The 27,897-nt window shown below is 43.1% G+C and overlaps 1 protein-coding gene across 3 annotated transcripts in view; it reads left to right on the forward strand.

Annotated features, from left to right (window-relative positions):
* Positions 1-27,897, forward strand: part of PLEKHG1 (pleckstrin homology and RhoGEF domain containing G1) — a 291,716-nt gene that overhangs the window by 238,702 nt on the left and 25,117 nt on the right. For all 3 annotated transcript variants that reach the window (XM_064292170.1, XM_023548536.2, XM_023548512.2), the window contains 6 exons: positions 11,192-11,238; positions 17,055-17,205; positions 21,781-21,912; positions 22,485-22,667; positions 22,750-22,845; positions 22,999-23,085. In XM_064292170.1, coding sequence (XP_064148240.1) covers positions 11,192-11,238; positions 17,055-17,205; positions 21,781-21,912; positions 22,485-22,667; positions 22,750-22,845; positions 22,999-23,085 — 696 coding nt within the window. The remainder of the gene's footprint in view (positions 1-11,191; positions 11,239-17,054; positions 17,206-21,780; positions 21,913-22,484; positions 22,668-22,749; positions 22,846-22,998; positions 23,086-27,897) is intronic.

Raw genomic sequence — 27,897 nt, forward strand, 5'->3', positions numbered from 1 at the left:
TGAGCTTCTCCATGGTGTCTTTCCACAGATGTTGTTGATCTGATTCCTGTGTATTCCATCTGGTGAGGTCCACTTGTATAGTCACCGTTTATGTTATGTCGTGGAAGAAAGGTATTTCCAATGAATAATTCATTGGTTTGCAAAATTCCATCATGTGATCCCTGGTATCGTTTCTATCACCAAAACCGTATTTTCTGACTACCAGTCCTTCTTTGTTTCCACCTTCTGCATTCCAGTCACCAGTAATTATCAATTCATCTTGATCACGTGTTTGATTAATTTCAGACTGCAGAAGTTGGTAAAAACCTTCAGTTTCTACACCTTTGGCATTAGTGGTTGGTGCATGAATTTGAATAATAGTCATATTAACTGGTCACTGTCAGTGATATTATCCTATCACTGACAGTGTTGTACTTCAAGAAAGATCTTGAAATGTTCCTTTTGATAATGAGTGCAACACCGTTCTTCTTGAAGTTGTCATTCCCAGCAGAGTAGACCATGTGATTGTCTGGTGCAGAATGGCCAGTACCAGTCCATTTCAGCTCACTAAGGCCTAGGATATTGATTGTCTTAGGTTGGGTTCTCTAGAGAAGCAAAACCAGTAAAGCGTATAAATATATATGGAGAGAGATTTATATCAAGGAAACAGGTCAGTGGTTATAGACACTGGAACATCCCAGGCCCCTGGGTTAGGATAGAGGGTTCTCCTGATTCACATAGCCTCAGGTCAGAGAGCAGGGCTCTTGCTCACAGGCTTTGAAGATCGATGAATCCCAAGATAATCTGGCAAGACCTCAGGTAAGCTGCTAGCTCAGGTCCCAAGAACTGGAGATCAGACAAGCCAGGAGCCAGGTGCAGGATTCAGCAAGAGCAAATAGCCCCCAAGCCTTTCCAGAATGTCTGCTTATATTCGATGCAGGCCACATGTCCAAGGAAACTCCCTTTCATCTGATTGGCTACTCACAGCAGATCCCATCATACAGGTGATCACATATTAGATCTCAACAGGAAAGTGATCACAACATTATACAACTGCCAAAACACCAAGAATTATGCCCTAGCCAAGTTGACACACAGTCTTAACCATCACATTGATCTTTATGCATTCCATTTCATTTTTGACAACTTTCAATTTTCCTAGACTCATACTTCATACATTCCATGTTCCAATTATTAATGGATGTTTGTAGCTGTTTCTGCCCATTTTGAGTCATGCTGCTGCACGAAATGAAAGTCCTGAAAGCTTGACTCCATCCACGTCATTAAGGTCAACTCTACTTTTAGGGGGCAGCTCTTCCCCAGTTGTATTTTGAGTACCTTCCAACCTGAGGGGCTCACTGTCTGGCACTGTAGTAGACAGTGTTCCACTGATATTCATAAGGTCTTTACTGGCCAATTTTTTCTGATGTATACCATCACCAAATCCTTCTTCCTAGTCTGTGTTAGTCTGGAAACTCCACTGAAACATGTCTGCCACGGGTGACCCTTCTGGTATTTGAAATACCAGTGGCGTAGCTTCCAGCATCACAGTAACACGCAAGCCATCACAGTATGACAAACTGACAGACAATTAGTGTACAGTGTGTCTTAAATCTATCTCTTTTGAGATAAAAAACAGATTAAACAGGCAAGCAAGAGAAGCAGAGATGGGGGAAGAGAGATGCCAAGCCACATGAAGATTGCCCAGAAGCAGAAGCTCAGAAGAGATAAGGGCCTTCCTCCAGAGCCAACAGAGTAAGGAAGCCTCTTAGAGCTGGTACCCTGGATTCAGACTGCTAGCCTCCTAAACTGTGAGAAAATAAATGTGTTTGTTAAAGCCACCCGCTAGTGGTATTTCTGTTATAGCAGCACTAGGTAACTAAGGTAATCAGTTATAAATATAATCAATTGGAATCTAAATATTTTATATATAATATAGGTGGCAGTAACCTAGGCTCTAAAATTATCTCAATTTCTAAATTTAGAAAAATCTAAATTATCTGAAATGTGGGGATCAAAAAGAAGCAAAGTTAATCTCCTACCTGTTAAAAAGGCACTCTAATTTTTCTATGTCTTTTATTAGTATTATTTTTATTATAGTAAATACGTAGATAACAAAACACTTCCCATTTGTACAATCTTCACATGTACACTTGAGTGACATTAATTACGTTCATCATGTTATTCAACCATCACCATTAACCATTGCTGAATTTTCCCACCAACCTTAGCAGAAACTGCATTGATGGTTTAGAAAAATACAACGAAAGGATTTGACTTCGAAAGCTTCAGTGACAGTTGGTGCTCAATAACCTGGATAGGAGCTAGAGACCTGAAATGTACAAGGCAGTCCTACACAATGGTACTTTCTCACGTTGCTTCCTCGTATACATAGAACGCTATGTGGCTATCAAAGTGTCTCTTAAAAATTCAGCAGCTTTTGTTTGGAAAAGCTGTAGCAGAAATTGCTTTGCAGCAGGAGTTCCTATGATTTCCCCAATTGTGGTTTCATACGTGTGAAGGTTTAAGCAAAGTTCGTGGTGGCACTTTGGGATCACCCAAGAATTAGCACCTCATTTAGAGCGCCCAGTTCTACTTTGTCCTGTAGGGTCGATATGAGTCAGAATCGACTCGACAGCAGCGGGTTCAGTTTGGTTCAGTTCAGAGCACCCAAGTCCAATGTGTACTGAAATGTCCTACCAGTCTGAGCTGGCTCTAGATTTGTGCACGTGGTCATTTCTGAGAGCTGCAGAATCTATTCAGATGGTTTTGAATCCAAACATAACACCCTGTGTTTTATTGAAGTCCCTTAAAGGCATTTGATGTAAAACTCTCCTGGCTTTGTGGAGGGTGTGTGTGCTGATATATAAAATGTTTGCACACACACATGTTCACACAGTTCTTTTCCCAAGTTGCCTGTGTCATCATTAGTTCTCCTAAAGGATTGGAAGAAGAGAAAGAAAATGAAAGAGGGCAAAATGGGTAAAAAGATATGCTGATTATATCAAAGAAGATATGTTAAAATAACCGCAGCACATAAACAACATAGAATTTTCCAGAAATGTTTGGGCTTTTACTGGTAACTGTAATCAGAAGTTGATGAAAGTGGTTCCAGCATGTGCTTAGCTCTGGCTTAATTGTTCACATAAAAGTTTGTTTATGGGCCACGTTGCCAGCTCCCAAATCTTCTTTTTCATTGTAATGCTGCCAAGTTGAATTAGAACGCTGGCTCCAGCTCGCCACACTTTCACATGGAAGCAGGGAGCGGTGAGGGAGTGTTCACTTCTGGCACAACCTGCTTCTCACTCAGCACCCCGAAATTTAGAAGACATGAAGTTTTCTGAGACACAAGCAGCTGCTCAGTGCTGGGGAGGAATGGAAAATGGCTTTAATTGAGAAGCCCTTAATGAGAGAGGGAAGCTGGCGGTTGGCTTCTGCTTTTATCTGAATCACTGAGGCTTACACAGAGGTTCATCTTTGACCTCGCTCGCTTGCTGCTGCGGTATGTGTAGGTTAACGAAATCCTTATTTACAAAAGAAAAATACACTGGGCTCTTACCTGCCGCTTCTGAAGGAATAAGGAGCTGCGGGGGTAGTTAAGTGATGGAAAGAAACGTTCCCTGCCACCAAGCATAAGCCTTCTCCCTGCTGAGGACTCTGGAAACACCTGGAAGAGGCTTCCTTTGTTCACATCTCACCTTCACCCCAGCTTCCATCCCTCATCTGGACTGTCAGCAGGGTGACTCTGGGAAACGTTTAGGAGGGAGACAAAGTTTATCTTCAGACCCCAACCTCCCCTTAACCTCCTCTTCTCTCTCCCTGCATCCCACCCCCTGTCCGTGCCTTTCTCCCTTCAGTGGCTTCCCTGCCACCCCCACCCACTTCCTGAAATTTTCCTCGAGAAAGAGCTGATACCGGATATTCTTATCATTAGAGTGAATTCAAGTCAGTGTTCCCTTGCCCATGTGTTATTTATGTGTTAAGGCTTTTCTCATAGTGCCCAGTGAAAACTTTTCAGGAATCAGACAGTGTGTGTGCCTGTGTGCAAGAGAGGGGAGGGGGGCAAGGGAGGTGGACTCTGTGGCAGAAGAAACTCTACAATCATAAGAGTTGTTTACTCTCCTTATTTATTCAATAAATATTTGAGTGTTCTATGTGCTTAATCAGAAACCCTGGTGGCGTAGTGAAGTGCTATGGCTGCTAACCAAAAGATTGGCAGTTCGAATCCGCCAAGCGCTCCTTGGAAACTCTGTGGGGCAGTTCTACACTGTCCTATAGGGTCACTATGAGTCGGAATCGACTCAACAGCAATGGGTTTGGTTTATGTGCTTAATCAGCCAGCCCTGACTATCTTATATTAGTTTGGTTCCTTCATAACTAAGTATCTCATTTCTATGTCTTCTATAATTGCAGTTTGAAAGAGTGAATAATTAGAAGGAAATATATATTTTTGAAGGTCCCCGGGTGGCTCAGTTTGCTCCCGACTACTAACGTAAAGTTTGGTGGCTCAGAACCACCCATTAGCCCCATGGAAGAAAGACCTGGCAATCTGCTTCCATGAAAATTACAGCTAAGAAAACCTTAGGGAGCAGCTCTACTCTGTAATGTACGGGATCACCATGAGTTGGAATTGACTTGATGGCAGCAGGTTTATAAATTTTTGTATAATTTCGTTATCAATGCCTTCTTTAATACTTCTAAAAAGGATTTGGGGATGGCATATATCAGAAGTAATAGGCATTTAAGGCTTAAAGAACCAGGAGCTATTGATTTTTGTGTAAAACCATTGTTTGAAAGGTCTCTAGTGCTTTAGAAATCTAAGATCAGCTCTGCATTTGATTCTGTATTACAGATGAGTAGCTGATTTAAGTCAGAACCCTCTCATTTAAGCTAGGAACAGAACCATGATGTCACAAGATGCATAGAAATTCAGTTGTGTGTGTAAGTAGGTCAAATATGTGATGTAATTTAGGCATCTTTTCATTGAGGTAGTTGTTTCTCAGGCTGGCAGAATTTAATTCCTAAAGGTCCCAGGATTTACAGAAAGTCAGCCTGATACTGTTCCATCCCAGAATGAGTGCAGCCAGGGTCAGGAAGGAAGAAGCAAGAAGCTATGAGCAAACCCAGGGAACGTTCCAGTCTGCTATTAATTAACTAAATAACCTCGAACAAATCACTTTGCCTTTCTTATCTGTGGAGTCAGGACTGGACACTTGGTGCCTTCAGGGGCCAAACAGGTGAACACAATGTATGAAGGGGCCCAGGTGGAGGTGACAGCAATCTAGGTGCTCGCCTGGTTTCATCCAGGGTGCTGTCACATGAGGCTGCAGGCCCAGTGCTGGTGGAGCTTCTGATTTTCCAGGGAAGCCAGAAATCAGGATATTCAGATGAGATCTTCCAACTTTTAAAAAGTTAGGAACTAATTTAGATTTTTTAAAATACTATGCTTGACAGTTTGGCAGCATGCTATATTGGCAAGGCCATGAAGAAGAAGGATCTCTCATAATTTTGGAAAACAAAACAGCACAGAGGGGAATTTAGCAATATCTAGCAAAATTCATATGAATTCACTAGCAAACCCAAAAACCCTGCTTCCAGAAATCTACTCCAAACATGCACTGACAAAAATTTAACAAGTGTGGTGTGGTTTTTTTAATAATATTTATTCCTGCAAAAGACTTCAGACAACCTAAATATCCAGAAACAGAAAGCTGGTCGAATTGTGGTGTTGATGAAGACTATTGAATATACCATGAACTGCCAAAAGAATGAATAAATGTGTTTTGGAAGTACAGCCAGAATGTTCGTTAGAAGCAAAGATGGCAAGACTACGTTTCACATACTTCAGACATGTTATCATAAGGATCAGTCCCTGGAGAAGGGCATCATGCTTGGTAAAGTAGAGAGTCAGCAAAAAAGAGGAAGACTCTCCACGAGATGGATTGACATAGTGGCAGCAACAATGGGCTCAAGCATAGCAGTGATTGTGGGGATGGTGCAGGACTGGGCAGTGTTTCATTCTGTTGTACATAGGGTCGCTGTGAGTCTGAACCCACTCGATAGCACCGAACAACAATGAAGATATTATCTGAAAACAGTTGAAACTTATTAAACATATTTATATTCATGAATTCATGGTGTTATTGAAAAAAACAAACCAGTCACCTTCACAGGATGCTAGAAAACCAATTCACTATTTTGAAAATTAAGGGGGAGAATCAAGTATTTATCCTGCCTTTCCTATAAAAAAAAAAAACCACAAACTGCAGGGTAACCAATAGTTAATACAAGGAAGTTTCTTTCTTGGAAAAAAAAATTCTGGCTAATAAGTGAAGCCAGACTGATAAAATTAAAAATATCACCATTTTGTAACCACTAGTGAATTAAGTGGTTAAGTGCTATCTACAGCTGCTAACCAAAAGGTTGGCAGTTGAAATCCACCAGATGCTCCTTGGAAACTCTATGGGGCAGTTCTACTCTGTCCTATAGGGTCACTATGAGTCAGAATTGACTCGATGGCAATGGGTTAATGAACTAATAGAGCCCTGGTGGCACGGTGGTTAAGAGCTACAGCTGCTAACCAAAAGGTCGGCAGTTCAAATCCCCCACCTGCTCCTTGGAAACCCTATGGGGCACTTGTACTCTGTCTTATAGGGTTACTATGGGTCAAAATTAACTCAGCGGCAACAGGTTATGCCCAGTTATGGAGCCTGAATCTTATCGATCCTCTGTTGTTGTTAGGTGCCAGCAAGTCGGTTCCGACTCATAGCAACCCTGTGTACCACAAAACGAAACATTGCCCGGTCCTGCGCCATCCTTACAATCATTGTTACGCATGAGCCTATTGTTGCAGCCACTGTGTCATTCCATCTCGTTGAGGGTCTTCCTGTTTTCTGCTGACCCCGTACTTTGCCAAGCACGATGTCCTTTTCCAGGGACTGATCCCCCCTGACAACATGTAAAAAGTATGTAAGGCACGGTCTTGCCATCCCTGCGTCTAAGGGGCATTCTGGTTGCACTTCTTCCAAGACAGATTGTTTGTTCTTTTGGCAGTCCACGGTATGTATATTCGATATTCTTTGCCAACACCACAATTCAAAGGTGTCAGTTCTTCTTCGATCTTCCTTATTCATTGTCCAGCTTTCACATCCATATGAAGCCATTGAAAATACCATGGCTTGGGTCAGGTGCACCTTAGTCTTAAAGGTGACATCTTTGTTTTTCAACACTTTAAAGAGGTCCTTTGCAGTAGATTTGCCCAATGCAATGCGTCTTTTGATTTTTTGACTGCTGCTTCCATGGCTGTTGATTGTGGATCCAAGTGAAATGAAATCCTTGACAACTTCAGTCTATTCTCTGTTTATCACGATGTGGCTTATTGGTCCAGTTGTGAGGATTTTCGTTTTCTTTATGTTGAGGTGCAGTCCATACTGAAGGCTGTGGTCTTTGATTTTCATCAGTAGGTGCTCCAAGTTCTCTTCACTTTTTAGCAAGCAAGGTTGTGTCACCTGCATAACGCAGGTTGTTAATGAGTCTTCCTCCAATCCTGATGCCTCATTCTTCTTCATATAGTCCAGTTTCTTGGATTATTTGCTCAGCATACAGATTGAATAGGTATGGTGAAAGGATACAACCCTGACGCACACCTTTCCTTACTTTATACCACTCGGTATCCCATTTTTCTGTCTGAACAACTGCCTCTAGATCTATATACAGGTTCCTCAGGAGCACAATTAAGTGTTCTGAATTCCCATCCTTCGCAACGTTATCCGTAATTTATTATGATCCACGCAGTCTAATGCCTTTGCGTAGTCAATAAAACACAGGTAAACATCTTTGTGGTATTCTCTGCTTTCAACCAGCATCCATCTGACATCAGCAATGATATTCCATGTCCTCTTCTGAATCCAGCCTGAACTTCTGGCAGTTCCCTGTCAATATACTGCTACAGCCGCTTTTGAATGATCTTCAGCAAAATTTTGCTTGTTTGTGATATTAATGATATTGTTCGATATTTCCACATTCGGTTGGATCACCTTTCTTGGGAATAGGCATATAGTTGGTTGGCCAGGTAGCTGTCTTCCAAATTTCTTGGCATAGACAAGTGAGCACTTCCAGTGCTGCATCTATTTGTTGAAACATTTCAATTGATATTCAGTCAGTTCCTGGAGCCTTGTTTTTTGCCAGTGCCTTTATGGACTTCTTCCTTCAATACCATCAGTTCCTGATTGTACACTACCTCTTGAAGTGGTTGAACATCGACTAATTCTTTTTGGTATAATGACTCTGTGTAATCCTTCCATCTTCTTTTGATGCTTCCTGCGTCATTTAATATTTTCCCCATAGAATCCTTCACTATTGCAACTCAGCTTGAACGCAAGCCCCCACAGTACGACAAACTGTTAGACATATGGGGGATTGAGCCTCTAGTTATAACTCTAACCTACTAGGAATGCAGGGAGGGAGGGGTACACATTAAAGGGAACCTTAGGAATGTCATCAGCACAACTGAGACTGCGGGAAACTGCAAGACAGACTTCTAAATTGCAAAGGAAAAAAAAAAGGTAGAGAGGGAGCTTATAGATTAAAAGACTTAAGAGAGATGTTAATCAATTGCTATGTATGGACCCTATTTGGAGTCTAAGTCAAAGAAGCAAACTATTTGAGAAAAGAAAATAAGAAAATGTAAATAGTTACTGGTGAACCTTCATGATATTAAGGAATTATTAAAGTGTTATAATGATATCATAGTCAAGCTTCTTTAAAAAAAAAAAAAAAGTCCTTATTGGAGAGACTGTCTTAGTTTCTTAATGCTGCTGTAACAGAAAATGCTACAAGTGTGTGGCTTTAGCAAACAGAAATTTATTTTCTTACAGTTTAGGAGGCTAGAAGTCTGAATTTAGGGTACCATCTCTGGGGGAAGGCTCTCTCTGTCTGCTCTGGGGGAAAATCCTCTCTAGCTGTCCATCCTTGGAGTTTCTGGGCTTGTAGACTGGTCTACTTCTGTTGTCTTCAAATAGTGTTGGTCTTCCTCCTGTGTCTGATTTCTTCTTTGCCTAATCTCCTCTTATATCTCAAAGTCATTGACTTAAAACAGACCCTACACTAATATGGCCTCATTAACATAACAAAGAAAACCTATTCCCAGATGGAATTACATCCTCAGGTACATAGGGCTTTAAGATTTACAACACATGTTTTGAAGTGATACCATTCAGTCCCTAATATTTACATACATAGTAGGATATTTACAAGTGAAATGATATGGTGCCTAGAATTTGCTTCAGGGTATGAGGAAGCCAGAGAGGAGGTGGGCTATAATAAGTTAATGATTATTGAGTTTGGGTGATGGATACACAGGGATTCATTATACAGTCCTCTCTAGTTCTGTATGTTTGAAATTTTCCGTAATAAAAAGTTTTGTTTCTAATCCTAGTTGAGTTTAACAGGAAGAATTCTAAGAAAAGTAGAGATTTCTTTAAAATTGGAAAAATTTAATTCAAGCATTAGTTACCAAAAAATAGGTAATGTCTTAGAGTCACATGTGAATACAGCGTGAAGTGGTTTAAAAAGTGAAAGGGAGTGAAAAGTCAGAAAGAGCAGAAGTTGAGACCTCCAAAAACAGTCTGTGACACTTTTACAAAATATAATTTCATCTTAGGTTTTGTAAGAGCTAGTAATTTCTTGTCCTTGAATTATTTATTCTGGCAGACAGTCTTGCAAAATCAAAAGTCTGAAAACCTAGCTTCTGCCACCTCACCTACGCATCTCTGTGAATCTTTCCCTTGGCCGTGTATCGATAAATTGTCAAAGACTTTGAACTCTCCCAAAAAGATTACTTATAGAAAACTAGGTATTTTCCAGTTTCCCCTTGTACATGATGTGATTCAGTGGGGTGTCTGCATTTTTCATCATTTTTGATTTATTTTACAACTCCATTAATTATAGGTAAATGGTGACTATGGAAATCATTCTTGACCACATATGTAAGTGGATTCTGTTCGATGGAGGGACAGCTGATGTCCTTACCCACCCATCTGGTTGGGAAAAGGCAGCTTCTACCTATTTGTAATTCATTTCAGCATTCCTGATTGGCCAAGTGTGGTACTTTTATTTCTCTTTCGAATCAGTTATAATATCTTACTGCCTTCCTCATTCATTAATAGGTTAAATACAGTCTTTGACAGTGTTCGTTTTTTATTTCCATGAAAGTCATGCTTTTTTACCTTTTAAAAAACATATCCTTTAACAGCAGAAAGTATTAATATTTTCCAAAATCTGATAAAAATGATCAGCCATCTGAAAGACTAAGATGGTCACAGAAATAAGAGATACTAGGGACCTGGGAATCTGATCATAGGAAAAGGCAAGAATCCCACGTTTGTTAGTCAAATTCTTTAGCATTTGAGGCATTGAGGCCATGCTGGATGTGTACAGATGAGTAGACTTGGATCCTGCTCTCGAATAATTTTCAGTGTAGTAGGAAAGATGGGAGTTCAGTAGTTCGCCAAACATTATGTGCCAGATGGACACGATATGGCCCCTACCCTGAAGGAACTCAACAGTCTAGAGTGGGAGATATAAACAGAAAATTTCACTCTCATTTGGTAAACACTACAGGAGAGGTAAGTACTGGGTGTTGCGGAAGTCCAGAGGAAGAGCAGTTGGCTTACCCTGGGTACTTAAGGAAGGTGCCTTGAAGGAAATAAAGCCTCAACTCAGCCTCGAAGTTATGCGTGGTGGCCATCCAGTGGCGAAGGCAGGAAAGATGGTGGGCATATGCAAAGACTCGGACATGTAAAGCCACTTTCTTTACCCTGCACATACTTCCAACAGGGTTCTTAGCACATAATGTTTAAATTACCTATTTATATTTCTCTCCCATGCTGCACCTTGGGACTGTATACATCTTGGGACAGACACTGTTTTTGTCTTCACATTTGCCTTGGGTTCAGTGTGGCAGATGCTCAGTAAATATGTATTGAACTCAAATGAGTTCAAGTGTATGTGGATTCTCAGTATAAAACCAGGTTGAAAAAAAAAAAAGGGTAATCCCAGAGGCACAGCCAGGTGCCGCATAGGCTCAGGAAACAGGTCGTGTGATTTGAGCAACAGATTTAAAGAAATGAATGCTGCTGCTTTTTATTGTTTTTAAGTGTATGTTGATGATTGTGCCTTTTTGCGCATGAAAGCCTCTTTTGTGTCCTTACAGAGTGAAGAGTTCCACATCTATACCCAGTATTGTACCAACTATCCGAGGTATGGACCATGGATGGCCGCGGGCACTTTTGTCCACTTTCATATTGTTTCAAGTTGGTCCATCAAATATATGGGTTGTTAGGGGTATGTGCCTGACACTGTGCAGAATACTGGGGGAAAGTGCAAAAATGTGATCTTTGTTCTTAAGAGAGCACTTTGTACCTTGGCACACTGAGAAAAGATCACAGGGGTGCCCAGATACTGATCCCTTCAGACTCTGGGGCTCTCCCAGCAGGGCTTGTGCAGAGATACAGTGTAGGGAAAATTATGAAAGACTTCGAAAGAGACCAAAGAGATTACAGGGTGTCTTCATTGGAAAACTAAGCGAACCAGTTGCTTTTGGCTGTGAGCCTTGTCTATTTACCTTTTTCTATGTGTGCCACATTTCTAAGAATTTGGGAAGTGCTTCTAATGAGTCTCTGGTTGGTGCAGTGGGTTAAGTGCTCAACTACTAACTGAAAGGCTGGCTGTTTGAACCCACCCAGAGGCACCCCTGAAAGGTCATAGGCTTGAAAACCCTATGCAGTGAAGTTCTACTCTACACACATGGGGTCACCTTGATGGCAACTGGTTTTTGTTTGTTTATTTGTTTGTTAATGAGTCTATATAATCTAGCTGGGGGAAAATATGTCACACTTTTGCTATATGAGTTTTATGGGCTGTATGAGTTTTATGGAGCCCAGAGAAGAGGAAGATCAGTACAAGCCTAGATGAGCAAAGGGGACATGGAGTCCTTTCCTTGGGTGATCATTTCGGTTTTGCTTACACCAGAGACTGATGGCAGGAGAACCCCTTAGGGAGCGTACCCTGGAGGACACGTTGACCATTTGAGTAAGAGAGTCGAGCCTAAGACCATGAACCACAACTGTGGGAATTCATTTTTTCTCCAAAAGACGTCTGTTGAGCAGTTACTGAGTCCTGAGCATTGTGCTAAATGCTGTAAGCGTGCAATGTCATTGAATGTCACTTGCCCAGCAATCCAGAGATATTGAGGGTTTAAAGAAAAGCAGCACATCCCTCACAGTGCCTGGCATCTAATAGGTTCTCAAAAAGTACCAGTTCATCACCACTCCTGCACTGTCCCCATTTTATGGATGAAGTAACTGAGGCTCCAGTGGGTTCATTGGTTTACCAAGGTCACAGAGTTGATGAATGGCCAAGCAAAGACTTGAACCTGAGTTACCCCAACGTCAGCCCTCGTGCTGCCACATCCTGTAAAGTTTCTGAAGCTTCGGGGTCTCCACCCCTCCCCTCCCATGTCTTTACTGTCTGTTTCCTCACATGATTAGCAAAACGAGTTCTTATGTTAGGGACCAGCCAGGAAGAGCAGAGCTGGGGAGATTTTATCCATTCTGTAGCCAGTCTTGATAGAGAAAAATCCCAGAGGACGAAGTGGGTGGTGGGATCTACCCAGAAGAGAAGCAAGCAGGCTGAGCCGCTAGTACAACTGTGGTAGACCGTGCTGAGGGGTGACCCAGGGCGCCACTTTAGATTGACAGGCCTGTGAAACCAGAGGCCCAGGCTTAACCAGTAACCAGGTGCCACTGAGTTGACTCCTACACATATCGACCGCATGCGCGTCAGAGTACAATTATACTCTGCACAGTTTTCAATGGCTTATTTTCTGGAAGTAGATTACCAGGCCTTTCTTCAGAGGCTCCTGTGGGTAAACTCAAACCTGCAACCTTTGGGTTAGCTGTGAGCGCATTAAGCATTTGCCCCACCCAGGGACTCCAGATCCAACCAGACTTACTAATGGCAAAATGCTTTCCATGGAAGGATTTTTGTCTCCTCTCTTGTTTGTTTAAGTGTTGCTCAGGATATTGTGCCTTGGTGATTTGGTCGGTGGCCAACCATGCTTTTTCTAGGTTTTCGTTAAAAAAAAAAACAAACAAAAAAGACTAGTACATTTATCACTGTATCATTATATGTAGACCCACCCATAGCTTACAGTTTCACTAGGCAATTTTCTCTCTTAAGGTATTTGTTTCCATCTCAATGCTGAACATACCAGGAAATTAATGTAGACTTCAACTAAATCCCATGGTCCTTAAGCCAAAATCCAGAATCATACCACACCCTAATTCAGAGAAATCCCAGTCAGCTCTCAACTTCTCCAGGTTTCTTCCTGAGGGAAAGGAAAAAACATTCAAATTCTGAGGAATTAACACATTTCTGGACCCAATTATTAGGGTCTGAAATGCTTGTGGGGGATTATATTGATGTCAATTTCATTATAAACATGTCATTTGAAGAAATAGCTTCTTAATGTAAATGTCCAAAACTGCAAATTTTGAAGATTTTTCTGACTTACCAAGAAAGAAGAGGACACTCCAGCACAACTAGATGGTGCCTGGCTGCCACCACTGACTGGATCACAATAGTGGACCCCCTACAGAGCGGGAGAAAAATGTAGAACAAAATTCAAACTCATAAAAAAGGACCAGACATACTGGTCTAACAGAGACTGGAGAAAACCCCAAGAGTATGGCCCCCACACACCTTTTAACTCAGTACTGAAGTCACTCCTGAGGTTCACCCTTCAGCCAAAGATTAGACAGGCTAATAAAACAAAGAGTAATACATGTAGCTCAACCATGTATACGAGACTCAATGGGCACACCAGCCCAGGGCCAAGGATAAGACAGGAGGGGACAGGAAAGCTGGACAAGTGGAAATGGGGAACCAAGGGTTGAGAAGCAGAGTGTTGACACGTCGAGGGGTTGTCAGTCAATGTCACAAAACAATGCGTGTGTTCATTGTTCAATGAGAAACTAATTTGGTCTGTAAACCATCCAAAACACAATTAAAAAAAAAAAAAAGAGTATAAAATAAAGGCAACCTTTTCTATGCTAGCCTGCTTCAGGGTCAGGGAAAGATTACATCTTTTGCACAAGAGCTTTGTTAAGAGCCTGTCATGTTCCCTGGGTGATGAAATAGTTAAACGCTCGACTACTAGCCTAAAGGTTGGCATTTTGAGCTCACCCACAGGTGCCTTAGAAGACAGGCTTGGCGATCTGCTTCCGAAAGGTCACAGCCTTGAAAACCCGATGGAGCACAGTTGTACTCTGACACACGTGGGGTCATCGTGAGTCGGAATCAATTAGACAGCAACCAACAACAACAACATGCTTGCAGCCCTCTTACAAACTTGATGTATATTGCCAGGATAGCAAATGCATCCCTTGCCTTCAAGCAGTTTATATTTTTTTGAGGGTCAGAACTCAGCCAAATGGCAATTGTGGAATAGCATGTTACCAAAAAAAAAAAAAAAAACTTGTTGCCATCGAGTCGATTCTGACTCGTAGCAACCCTATAGCATGTTAGAGAAGTCCATATCAATAAATAGAAGTTAATGTAGTGCACACACTACTGTGTAAAAAAAAAAAAAAACTGTGTAGTAGCAGCTAAAGATACGTGAGGTACAAGGGTAAGAAGTCCCAGAGAGGAGAGTCAAGGACAGTTCCCTGGAGGAAGCTGTATTTTTCCCCTAAGCCTGACTTTGAAGATGGAGGACTCCCTGGGGGGTGCAAGCAGTTAATGCCCTTGGCTGCTAACCAGCAGGTTGGAGGTTTGAGTCCACCCAGAGGTGCCACAGAAGAAAGGCCTGTGGAGCACAGGTCTGCTCTGACACGCATGGGATCGTCAGGAGTCCAAAATGACTCAAGAGCAACTGGTTTGTTTTTTGTTGTTGTTATTTTTTAAGACGTAAAGAAACATGTTATAGCAGAGAGGTGCTTGGAAGCAAGCGTATCAGGTTCTTGCCCAGTTGTGTGGCTTCTGTATTCACAGGAAAGTATTTTCTCTTGCCCTCCTGTCTCCAGCCAGTTTGCTTTGCAAGGCTGAGCTTCCCTTACCCCAGTCTAACCAACCAGGAGAGCCAGGTGTTGCAGCCCATCTGACAATTTTCCTTCCCCTTTGAATCTAGGGATGGTGATATTAAATGTCGCCAGCCTACCTTGACAGATAGCCACCTTCTTCATACCAGTCACACCCCAGTAACTTCACTTTGAAGAGGCTCAGGCCTCCCCTTGTTCCCCCGGGAGGTGCACAGACTCAGCCAGGACATTACCCTCAGATGCCTCCGAACACTCAGGTGTCTTAGAGGACTGAGGCTCAGTATGCTGAGGGTTCATTGTAGGTTTTTCTTCTTGGGCACGGGCTCAAGCCTCCAGGTAGCCAAAGGACTACTGGACAGCTGATTTGACTCTAAAGACTCTTTGAAAGTTTCCTAGGTTATGTGAAGAAGACCCTTACCCAGAGAATAGTTTTGAAATCTCAACTTAAGAAAAGTCAGTCAGTTTGGACAGGTATTTCTCAAAGCGGGTGGGCACAAAGGGGATTCTAATAGCTTAACTATGAGGCTTCCATTCGTTTCCTTCTAAGGAGCCTTATTGCATCGTTTGACTCTCTCTGATTCTCTAAATTAATCCTGGAAACTTATTACTGACTTGGGGAGAAAGGGGTTGAAATTATTTCCACCTGATTCCTTCAAAGTTGTAAAGAACACAAGATTTTAATTTATGGATGTGTATACGTGTGTGTGTGTGTGTGTGTCTCCACAGGCACACTAGCTTGCTGTAGGTATAACATACAAGCATTACTTTAACCATTCTCTTACGAGGTTTGGGGGCTAAATTTATTACCTTTTGGGGAGCTGGGATGGAGAAATAATTTTGACCCACTTTTCTAATACACTGCAGTGAGGCATACAGCCCAAGAAACAAGAGGATCTAGGCTTTTCAGAAGTCAGGTGTCTAATGAAGAGAACCACTTGGAGGTGGAAAGGGAGGCCAACCTGTGGGAAGAAGTCTCTAAGGAGAGCCACCCTAAGGGTGCGCAGTGGGTGTGTTACACAAAGGTGACCAGCAGAGGGAACAAGTGTCCCAACATGGGGCTGCATCTACTGAGAAGTCATTAGCTGCCGTCCAGTTGACCCCCAAATCATGGCGACTCCATGCACAACAAAATAAAATGCTACCCTGTACCATCCCCATGATCGGTTGTGGATTTGACCATTGGGATCCATAGGGTTTCCATTGGCTGATTTTTGGAAGTAGATTGCCAGGCTTTCCTTCCTAGTCCATCTTAGTCTGGAATTTCCACTGAAACCTGTTTAGCATCCTAGCAGCGCATAAGCTTCCACTGACAGATGGGCGGTAGCTGCTCATGAGGTACCAAAAAAACCAAACCCACTGCCCTTGAGTTGATTCCGACTCATAGCGACCCTATAGGACAGGATAGAACTGCCCCCATGGAGTTTCCAAGGAGTGCCTGGTGGACTTGAACTGCCAACCTTTTGGTTAGCAGCTGTAGCACTTACCCACTACGCCACCAGCAGCACTGGTCAGGAATCAAACACAGGTCTCCTGCGTGGGAAGCAAGAACTCTACCACCGAAGCACCACTGCCTCATCTGAAAAGGAGCTCCTTTCTCATAGTACAGGAGTGCCAACCGTCCACAAGCTAGCCTATGGAAATGGGCTACGGACGTGCAGTTTCGGCACCGCACAAAGACTCCCAGATGGCGGTCATCTGGGGGCTGAAATCCAGCCCAAATCCCCTTTGCCATGCATCTTCCAAAAGGAAAACGCTTCTTAGGAGTCACACGCCCATGGCCCTACTACCACTGTGTGCGGTGCCTGCTTCTAATGCATCCACCCAGAGGGACACCTTTTTCAGTTTGCCAAAAGGTGCTATGGTGCAGCTAGAGCTCTGTTTTAGGACATTTGTACGTACGCTGGCATTTAATACTTTAAGTATCCATGTTGAGCATTACGATTTGGACTGAAAAAACGCTGTGTCTTCTTCTTGCAGATCAGTGGCGGTGCTAACAGAGTGTATGAGGAACAAGACACTGGCCAAATTCTTCAGGGAGCGCCAGGAGACTTTAAAGCACTCCCTGCCCCTGGGCTCCTTCCTCTTGAAACCAGTCCAGCGGATACTCAAGTATCACCTCCTCCTGCACGTGGGTGTCTGCCCTCTGAAGTGCCTTCCAGGGCGCGGGGATTCCGTGTATATACATTAAGTTTGGAGAGAAAAAAAATTTTTTTTTCTTGGAAAAAGCCGTGGACATATGGAACCATTTTCCATGCTCATACTTTACAAGTGACTAATCTGCTTTGAGGAATTAGAGATATTTATATGCTTTTTTTTTTATGCTAGGCCCGCAGCCCCATTCACAGGAGCCAAGTAAAAAGATTAATTGTAGCTCTGATTCTGATGGGCCTTACCAGGGCCTCGCACTGGCCAGTGACAGTTTGGGGCCACAAGCTGTCATCTGAATGAAAAACAGTTATTTTGTGTTTTATTTCCATGAGCCCAGATTCAGTAGGCAGTTGCGGGGGAAAGTTATTTGTCGTAGATTGATTTTTACAAGAGAGCAAAGAGAAGGGGCTGAAAAGAGAGAGGACAGATGAACGTTGTGGTGAACGATCTTTGAGGTGAGCTTAGTATTGGTTCAGGATATCTTTTCTTTGTATTATACCCCATTCATTTTACCAGAGGAGTCCCTGGGTGGTGCTAATGGTTGATGTGCTCAGCCTCTGACTGAAAGGTTGGAGGTTCAAGTCTACCCAGAGGTATCTAGGAAGAAAGACTCGATGACTGACTTCTGAAAAGTCAGCTATTGAAAATCCTATGGAGCACAGTTCTACTCTGACACACGTAGGGTCGCCCTGAGTCAGAATCGACTTGAAGGCAACTGGTTAGTTTTTGATAGGTCCCTAGGTGGCGTAAATGGTTTCCTCTCAGTTATTAACTGAAAGGTTGGCGGTTCAAGCCTAGCCAGTGGCACTATGGAAGAAAGTCCTGACAATCTGCTTCTCTAAAGATTACAGCCAAAAAAACCCTATGGAGCTCCGTTCTACCCTGTAATGTGTGGGGTCACCATGAGTTAGGATCAGCTTGAGGGCAATGGGTTTGGTTTTTCAGGTTTTTAAGGAAGTTTATGAAAATGGAAGAAGTGTGATTGAAAGTCACTGTCATTGTATAAGTAGGGTTTGCTTACCTTTGCAGTGTGAGAAAGACAGTGTAGTAGAGCATCTAGAGCAAGGCTGTGTCTGGGTTCAGGTCCTGTAACGTGCCCATGGTCACTGTGGCTAACAAGCACTCAGTAAGACTAAGGTGTTATTGTTATTTGTTGTACTGCAGCAACTTCCCTTCTAAAGATTTGAGGACACATTTGCATCCAGAGTCCGTCCCTGTGTTAACATGCCTGCAGTTTATATGCATCTCTTTGTAAGGGCTTCCAGGTTTCCAACTTGGATAATCATTTTGGTTTTGCTCAGTTCACACGCATTTAAAATCTAAGAACTCGTACATATCATCCAGCTTTACCAGAAATTTCTCACCTTTGTCTTTTTGCCTAGACAACTCATCTCTGAGATCTTATGTGCCATAAAGCCACATCAGGGATATTACTTTATTATTTAAACTGATCCTAATGGTCTCTTAGATTGAACGGAATTAATTTGCTAAATCAGTGTCCAGGCAATTCTTAATATCAAATAATACTGATCCCTTTTGATCTCTGCTAACTATAACATCTAAGACTTGTATATGTGTGTGTTGTATGCAGTCAAGTCAATTCTAACTCATAGTGACTGTCATGGATTGAATTGTGTCCCCCCAAAAATATATGTCAACTAGGCAAGGTCATGATTCCCAGTATTGTGTGGTTGTCTTCCATTTTGTGATTTGATATAATTTTCCTTTGTGTTGTAAATCCTGATCTTTGCCTGTGATTAATGAGGCAAGATTGGTTTATGTTAAAGAGGATTAGGGTGGGATGTAACACCCTTACTCTAGTCACACCCCGATCCAATATAAAGGGAGTTTCCCTGCGGTGTGGACTGTATCACCTTTTATCATGTAAGAGATAAAAGGGGAGAGAAGCGAGCAAAGAGAGAGGGACCTCATGCCACCAAGAAAGAAGCACCGGGAGCAGAGCACGTCCTTTGGACCCAGGGTCCCTCTGCTGAGAAGCTCCTAGACCAGGGGAAGATTGATGACAAAGTCCTTCCCCGAGAGCCGACAGAAAGAAAGCCTTCCCCTACAGCTGGAGCCCTGAACTTGGACTTCTAGCCCCCTAAACTATGAGAGAATACATTTCTGTTAAAGCCACTCGCTCGTGGTATTTCTGTTACAGCAACACTAGATTACTAAGACAGCAACCCAATAGGACAGAATAGAACTGCCCCGTAGGGTTTCTTAGGCTGAAATCTTTACAGCAGATTGCAGGTCTTTTCTCCCGAGGAGCCACTGGTAGGTTCCAACTGCCAACCTTTCATGTGTCCCAGTAATCACTAATTATGGCTTTCCAGGCAGTAAGGTGACCATCAGTCAAAAGAAAAGTCTAAGATCTTTGTTACTTAAGCATGTTAGATGTAATGAATCAAAAGCCTTACCAAAAGTTACCTGATAGGAAAAACAGCCATTACTCATCTATAATGAGAGCTGATAAAGAAGAATAGCGGTTGGGTTAATCCAAAACTAGCTTCTGGTTGCCTTTGAAGTATTTTTGCTCTTATGACTGATTTAGAGGATTTTCTCTGTGATTCTTATCTTGAAGAAGCCATCCATGAAGATCCCCACAGGGGTATGCTCTGTTCTGCTCAGTCTGTTCACTGATGAACAGGAGTGCCGCACAGGCTAAAAGAAAAGGCAGGGAGAAAAGAAAAAAACTTAGTTTTTTTCTTCTTCTGTGTTCACTGTTCATCTTAAACCTACCTGGAAGGTTTTAGTTCAATGGTATGGTTTCAGGGGCATTGTGTAACACTGGGTCTGAGAATGGAAATAAAATGTAGATTCCCTTCCAGTTTCTTTTTAGGTGTAAAACATGAGTGCCTAATAAAAGTAAACGAAGATTTATAAGCTGTGACTATTATATAATGGAACTGATCTTCATAAGTTCTGCCATAAGATTCAACCTCTACCCTTTAGTTAAATTATTATACATGATAAAGGCCCTATTGTTGTTGTTAGGTGCTGTTAAGTCAGTTCTGACTCATAGCAACCCTATGTACAACAGAACGAAACGCTGCCAGGTCTTGCACCATCATCACAATCGTTGTTATGCTTGAGCCCGTTGTTGCAACCACTGTGTCAGTCCATCTTGCTCAGGGCCTTCCTCTTTTTTGCTGACCCACTATTTTACCAAGCATGATGTCCTTCTCTAGGGACTAATCCCTTCTAATAACATGTCCAAAGTATGTGAGACAGTCTCACCACCCTTGCTTCTCCCAATGCCACAGAAATGATCTAACTGACTACTATTTTTTCTTACTGCTTTAGATAATATGTTGTTGTTTAGTAGATAAACCAGAAAACCAAATCCGTTGTCATCGAGTCGATTCCGACTCATAGCAACCCTGTAGGACGGAGTAGAACTGCCCCATAGGGTTTCCGAGGAGCAGCTGTTGGATTGGAACTGCTGACCTTTTGGTTAGCAGCTGAGCTCTTAACTGCTGTACCACCAGGGCTCCTTAGTGGATAGTGCTTCAATGTAATAAGCATTTATTGACTCCCCAGTTCTCTGCCAGGAACTGTGGATAAGATAAAGGATCAAAGGTTCTAGGAGGTGGTCTCTATCCTTAGATCCTTGAGGAGTATAGGGATATGTGTCTTATGTGCTCAAGAGAATTAGAACAGAGATGGGTTCCTTTCTCATCTCTCTGGAAGGATAGAATTCTAGTGCTAAGTGCTAAGGTAACATACTTCTGACCATCCAGGAGTTTTGAGTGCTGGAACCATGCTATCTCTGTCAACATTCTGAAGGCTTGTCCTTAATGAACATTTTTTGAGCTGTGAAAATTGACTACATGAAAATGTGCTTGCTGTAGAGGCATTTTTTTTTTTTTAAATATAATGTCCCTTATATTTTTGAGTCTGTTTTAAGTCCCATGTGAGAAGTTTTGCTTCTTCAAGGGGAGGTGGGGGACTATGTTTTTTGCATGTAACAGTAAGATCTCTATCACTGCAAACTGTATCACACTGGCCACCAGAAAACTCAGAACTCTCCAACTATATCAACTGTGATACCAGTTTGTAGTAACGTGAATGTCTTTGTGAGGCATAATGGCCTCCATGTGTGTTTTGTTTTATCCTCTTGGCCCTGAAATTCTAATCTACTATTGTTTTTCCTAGCCCTGCATTTATTCCTACCTTACCATTTTGTTGCAGGTATTTCTGGCAAGTTAGCTCAAAATCTTAAGAAATGGTGATCATGTGTGAATAAATAAGCAAAAATAAAATATGAGAAACTAATGAGAAGTATGGGGCCCTGATGGCACAGTGGTTAAGTGCACGGATGCTAACCAGAAGGCCATCAATTTGAACCCACAAGCTGCTCCATGGGGAAAAAGATGTAGCAGTCTGCTTCCGTAAAGATTACAGCCTTGGAAACCCTATGGGGCACTTCTACTCTATCCTGTAGGGTTGCTACGAGTCAAAATCAACTCGACGGCAGTGGGTTTAGTAATGAAGGTATGACTTGTTTCATTGGTTATATGAGGGAAAAATTGAAAACTTTTTTTTTTTTAAGGAAATAGAAAATCACCTTGATAAGGACACAGAAGGCTACGACGTGGTGCTGGATGCCATCGACACCATGCAGCGGGTGGCCTGGCACATCAATGATATGAAGCGGAAGCATGAGCACGCAGTCCGCTTACAGGTGAGCCCACAGGAACGTCACTGTGTCCCCAGTTGTCCCCACTTGATGTCGAGCTGATTCCAACTCATGATGACCCCATGTGTGTCAGAATAAAACTGTGCTCCATAGGGTTTTCAATGGCTTACTTTTCAGAAATAGATCCCTTGGCCTTTCTTCTGCAATGCCTCTGGGTGGACTCGAACTGCCCACCTTTTGGGTGATTGTATGCCAAGCACGTTAACTGTGTATACCACTCAGAGACTCCATCCTGAGACCAGGAAGTAAGAACGTCAAGGGAAAGATGCCTGTCTGAGCAGGTTACATACCAGTCTCTTTAACTGAGCTTTTGAAAAACATACGATGATGATGTCAGCCATGGCACAGACATTGTTCGGTGCAGAAATAAGCCGGGGCAACTCACTAATGAACAACCTGATCCATTTCTGTTAACCCTTAAGTGACATTATCTGTCAATGTGACCCTTGTCATAGATCATTCGAAGTTATTCTTGAGGCTCAGCAGATGCACCACCGACTCCTCAGTACCTTGGTTTTCCACCTCCTGTTAATCATGCATGACCTCTATTCTCTCAGGAGATACAGAGCTTGCTCACTAACTGGAAGGGGCCAGACCTGACCAGCTACGGGGAGCTGGTGCTGGAGGGAACCTTCCGCATCCAGAGGGCCAAGAACGAGCGCACACTCTTCCTCTTTGACAAGCTGCTGCTCATCACAAAGAAGAGAGATGACACCTTTACGTACAAAGCCCACATCCTGGTATGTCCAAGCACTGGTCACCGGCAAGGACTTGCGGTGCCAGCTTGGTCTGCGTCTCACCCTCTCTCTTCTCTCTGTCCAGTGCAGCAACCTGATGCTGGTGGAAGTGATCCCCAAGGAGCCACTGAGCTTCAGCGTCTTCCATTATAAGAACCCCAAGCTGCAGCACACCGTTCAGGTAACAGCAACGTCCTCGCCTCTTTCCCACTGATGAGCTGTGTATACTGGGTGACCTTTCAAAGCTTCCAAGCTTGTCAGAGGGTACAGGAGCATCTGTACCTTGTCAGGGGTGGAGGTGTGCGTTGTCTGACTGTCCGTCTACTTCTGCTAGGCGAAATCCCAGCAAGACAAGCGCCTGTGGGTGTTGCATCTGAAGAGACTGATCCTGGAGAACCACGTGGCGAAGATTCCAGCAAAGGTAAAAGTGCAGAGCCAACAAATAGTATCTGAAGGATTTCAAGTCCTAGGCAGACAGCCTGACAGGAATAAGTGTTCATTTTCAGTCAGGAAAATGGAGAGGATGTATAAGTGATCAACTAAACCAACTATTCCTGTGAAAAGATTTCACAGGAATGGAAGACTCTGAGGAGGTTTTGGGGTGTGCTTTTGTTTGTTTTTAGTTTATTGGGCTTGAAAGAAGAAAAAAACAGTAAGGAAAAGGTAGTAAGAAATTTCTAGAGAACTAGTAGAAAGGAAAAGGAGCTATTAGGATTATTTAAAGGTATGCTAAGCACCTGTTGTGAATAAAGATATGTTAGGTTCTGTCGGGCACATCCTGCGGGACACATTCTCAGAATTGATAATTTTGAGAATTGATAGACAGTGAGCTAGCCATGTAAACATTTACTGTTTGCTAGATATGATGAGGAACGCTGGTGGCGCAATGGGTAAGCGTTCGGCTGCTAACCAAAAGGTTGGCAGTTCGAATCCACCAGCCACTCCTTGGAAACCCTATGGGGCAGCTCTACTCTGTCCCATAGGGTCACTATGAGTCGGAATTGACTCGACGGCAATGGGTTTCAAGGGGTAGGTATGAAGAAATAATAGACGCAAAGCCAAGTGTTGTGGAAGGATAAAGTGTTCAATTACACTTGAGTGAGAAGGGGAAGGGACAGAACGTATGAGGGAAAGTGCCTCTTACCTCAATCTAAAAGGATGAGGAATATTTTATGAAGTGGGGGAAAAGGAAAAGCAGGCTGAGGGGGCAGCATAAACAGGAAGAGATGTGGATGGGGCACTGTGTTGAGGTCACACATGGTGTTGAGGTACCTAAACTGGGGGGCTGAATTCTCAGGACAGGGGCAGGAGGAGAGACTGGGGAGGGGGTTGGAGTCATCTGCCTGTGAAAGGCTTCAAACACAGACACAAGCGTGTCATTCAGGATTCTTCAGCGAAACAGCCAATAGGATCGATCTGTCCATCTGTCTTTCTTCCTATCTATTTAGCTGTCCATATGTACACACGCAGACACACAGAGAGATTGATATTGATAGATTGATTTGATCGATTGACCGATTTTAAGGAATTGGCTCACACAGTTGTGGAGGCTGAAAAATCTGAAATCTGTATGTAGATCAGGGAACAGGCTGGGAACTGCAGGATTTCTGTGTTGTAGTCTTGAGGCAGAATTTCTTCCTTCTTTGGGAAGCCTCATTTTTTGCTCTTAAAAACTTCAACTGATTGAATGAGGCCCACCACATTAAAAACCAAAAAACCAAACTCCTTACCCTTGAGTTGATTCTGACTCATAGCCACCCTACAGGACAGAGTAGAACTGCCCCATAGGGTTTCCAAGGAGCAGCTGGTAGATTCCAACTGCCGATCTTTTGAGTAGCAGCTGTAGCTCTTAACCACTGCACCACCAATATTCCACATTATGTAGGGTAATCTGTTTTACTTAAAGTCAACTGATTGTAAGTGTTAATCACATCTAAATACCTTCATAGCAACATCTAGGCTGGTGTTTGACCAAATAACTGGGCACCATAACCTAGCCAGATGGAACCCTGGTGGTGCACTGGTTAAGCATTGGGCTGCTAACGAAAAGCTCATCAGTTCGAATCTACCAGCTGCTCCTTGGAAACCCTATGGGACAGTTCTACCTTGTCTGATAGGTTCGCTATGAGTCGGTATCAACTCGGTGGCAATGGGTATAGCCTAGCCAAGTTGACACATAAAATTCACCATCACACTGAGGAGAACCTGGATCATATAGGTGTTGGGAAACTACTGAGGGCCTGGAGGTAGGGATGACTTGGTCTGCCCAATGTTCAGAGAGTATAACTTTGGGCACATTGAGACAAATAAGTGGGAAGGGTGACATGGGAAGCAGAAGAATTAGTAAGTCACCACAATAGTCCCGCAAAGAGATGAGGAGCACCGCCATCGAGCTGCAGAAACAGAGGGGAACAGAGGCCAACTCATCAGGGAGGTGGTGGGAACAGGAATTTGCCCAGTACGTGGATGAGGAAAGGGAGAGATAAGAGTCACAGATGAGTCAGGGGTTTGGGGCATGAAGATGGGGGTGTGTGTACCCAGACAGGCCGCAAAGGGGAAGGAACCGGTTAGGTGGGAGTGAGAGAGAGGAACAGGATCTCTCACGGTTTATGTGCCAGGTGGGGTCAGCTAGAGGTGGAAATTCAGGTTTGGAAGCTGAGGCTTGGCTTTGGAGCTGTCTTAATAAGGGCAGTAAATGAAACCCTAAGATTTGACAGGATGGCCCATAAAGATTTATAAAGGAAAGGAGAACCTTTGTGAATCTGATTGGCAAAGGGGTGAGGGATTTGTTGAACAGCCATAGAAAGAGTGGCGAAGGAGATGGTAAGATCGTGGACAAGAGAGGTGTTTGGTAACAAAGGGAGGAGAGAAGCTCAAGGAGGAGCACTGGGGAAACAGTCCCAAATGCCACAGAGGGCAAAGAAGAGTAACTCTGAAGACTATGAGATTTGCAGGTATTAGATTGGTCGATTAAAAGATTTAAAAAGGTAGGGATCGCAGGAGGTTGAAGAGAAAGGGGGTTATAAGATGGAACAGACTGGACATAGACTTTTTTTTTTTTTTTTAACAAGCTTTACATAAGAAAAAGGGTGGTAGTTGGAGGAGGGGCAACATCAAAGCAAGACTTTGTTAAGGTAAAGAAGTTGTGGACCTAAGGAAGACAGGAGGTGGTAAAGATAAGGGGAGAGGTGTTTGATGGATTGCGACCCAGGGAGGTGGGAAGGAGTGAGATGAGAAGCACAAGCACAGGGGTTAGTCTTGGAGAGGGTTGCGACCATCTTCTCTGAATCAGGAGGGAAGAGAAATGAGAGAACATAGGGAAACTTTGAGGCGGACTTCTGGAGGATTAAGGCTTGATTTCACTGAAGTAGGTGGTAATGTCACCTACCAGTGAGGGGAACAAGGATGGGATTGGTGCCTGAGGGAAAGTGGAAAGGTTCTGAACAACTGCTGATGAAAATGGACCAGGGCTTCACTGTGGGTGAGTACAATAACGTGTGAAAGGCATCCAAGAACCAGCTGAAGCTGGACACCATGAATCAATGTGATGCCGTAATTTTAAAACCTGTACTCAGCAACTTGAAGCTCTGGTGACGTAGGGAGCCTTGGTGGCATAGTGGTTAAGAACTTGGCTGCTAACCAAAAGGTTGGCCATTCTAATCCACCAGTCGCTCCTTGAAAACCCTATGGGGCAGTTCTATTCTGTCCTATAGGGTCCTTATGAGTTGCAATCAACTCGACAGCAATGAGTTTTTGTTTGGTTTTTGGTGCTTGGCAACTTAAAAACTAGTGTTAAGGAACTATGGTGCATTTGGGTTACTTAAGGTTGGGGATCTGCAGAGCTGGTGCCAGGGAAGGTTAACAGGCCATGGAAGGGTAGAGTGCTCATAGGCACATCGCAGCAGTGATTGAGCATGATTTCCAGGCTGAGTAGAGAGTGAAACAGATTGGGAAAATAGGGGTGGGTTCAAGTAACGCTTGTTGTTGCTGTTGTTCGGTGTTGTCAAGTTGGTTCCGACTCATAGCGACCCTATGCACAACAGAAGGAAACACTGCCCAGTCCTGCGCCATCCTCACAATCGTTGTTAGGCTTGAGCCTTTTGTTACAGCCACTGTGTCAGTCTACCTCGTTGAGGGTCTTCCTCTTTTCCGCTGACCCTGTACTCTGCCAAGCATGATGTCCTTCCCCAGGGACTGATCCCTCCTGACAACATGTCTAAAATATGTAAGACGCAGTCTCGCCATCCTTGCCTCTAAGGAGCATTCTGGTTGTACTACTCCTAAGACAGAGTTGTTCGTTCTTTTGGCAGTACACGTATATTCAATATTCTTCACCCACACCGCAATTCAAAGGCGTCAGTTCTTCTTCTGTCTTCCTTATTCATTGTCCAGCTTTCACATGCATATGATGTGATTGAAAATACCATGGCTTGGGTCAGGTGCACCTTAGTCTTCAAGGTGACATCTTTGCTTTTCAACACTTTAAAGAGGTCCTTTGCAGCAGATTTACCCAATGCAGTGCGTCGTTCGATTTCTTGACTGCTGTGTCCATGGCTGTCTGTCAGTTTGTCATACTGTGGGGGCTTGTGTGTTGCTGTGATGCTGGAAGCTATGCCACCGGTATTCAGATACCAGCAGAATCACCCACGAATAGCAGCAGAACATTGTCTGATACAGTACGGGAGATGAGCACCCCCAGGTTGGAAGGCACTCAAAAGATGACTGGGGAAGAGCTGCCTCCTCAAAGTAGGAAAAAAAAAAAAAAAGTAGAGTCGACCTTAATGACGTGGATGGAGTAAAGCTTTCAGAACCTTCATTCACTGATGTGGCATGACTCAAAATGAGAAGAAACAGCTGCAAGCATCCATTAATAATCTGAACTTGGAATGGACGAAGTGTGAATCTAGGAAAATTGGAAATCATCAAAAATGAAATGGAACGCATAAACATCAATATCCTAGGCATTAGTAAGCTGAAATGGACTGGTATTGGCCATTTTAAATCAGAAAATGGTATAGTCCACTAAGCTGGGAATGACAACTTGAAGAAGAATGGTGTTGCGTTCATCATCAAAAAGAATGATTCAAGTAATGCTAGTCTCGATAAAGTCAGAGAACTTGTTCAGCAGGAGTAAAACTTGGAGGGATGGAAATACGGAGATCTATCATTAAGACTTTTGGAGCCCTGCCTTAGAATAGTGTAATTCTGAGAGATGATAGTGTTCTGTGGGTGG

The sequence above is a fragment of the Loxodonta africana genome, chromosome 1, assembly GCF_030014295.1.
Source record: "Loxodonta africana isolate mLoxAfr1 chromosome 1, mLoxAfr1.hap2, whole genome shotgun sequence".
Lineage (NCBI taxonomy): Eukaryota > Metazoa > Chordata > Mammalia > Proboscidea > Elephantidae > Loxodonta > Loxodonta africana.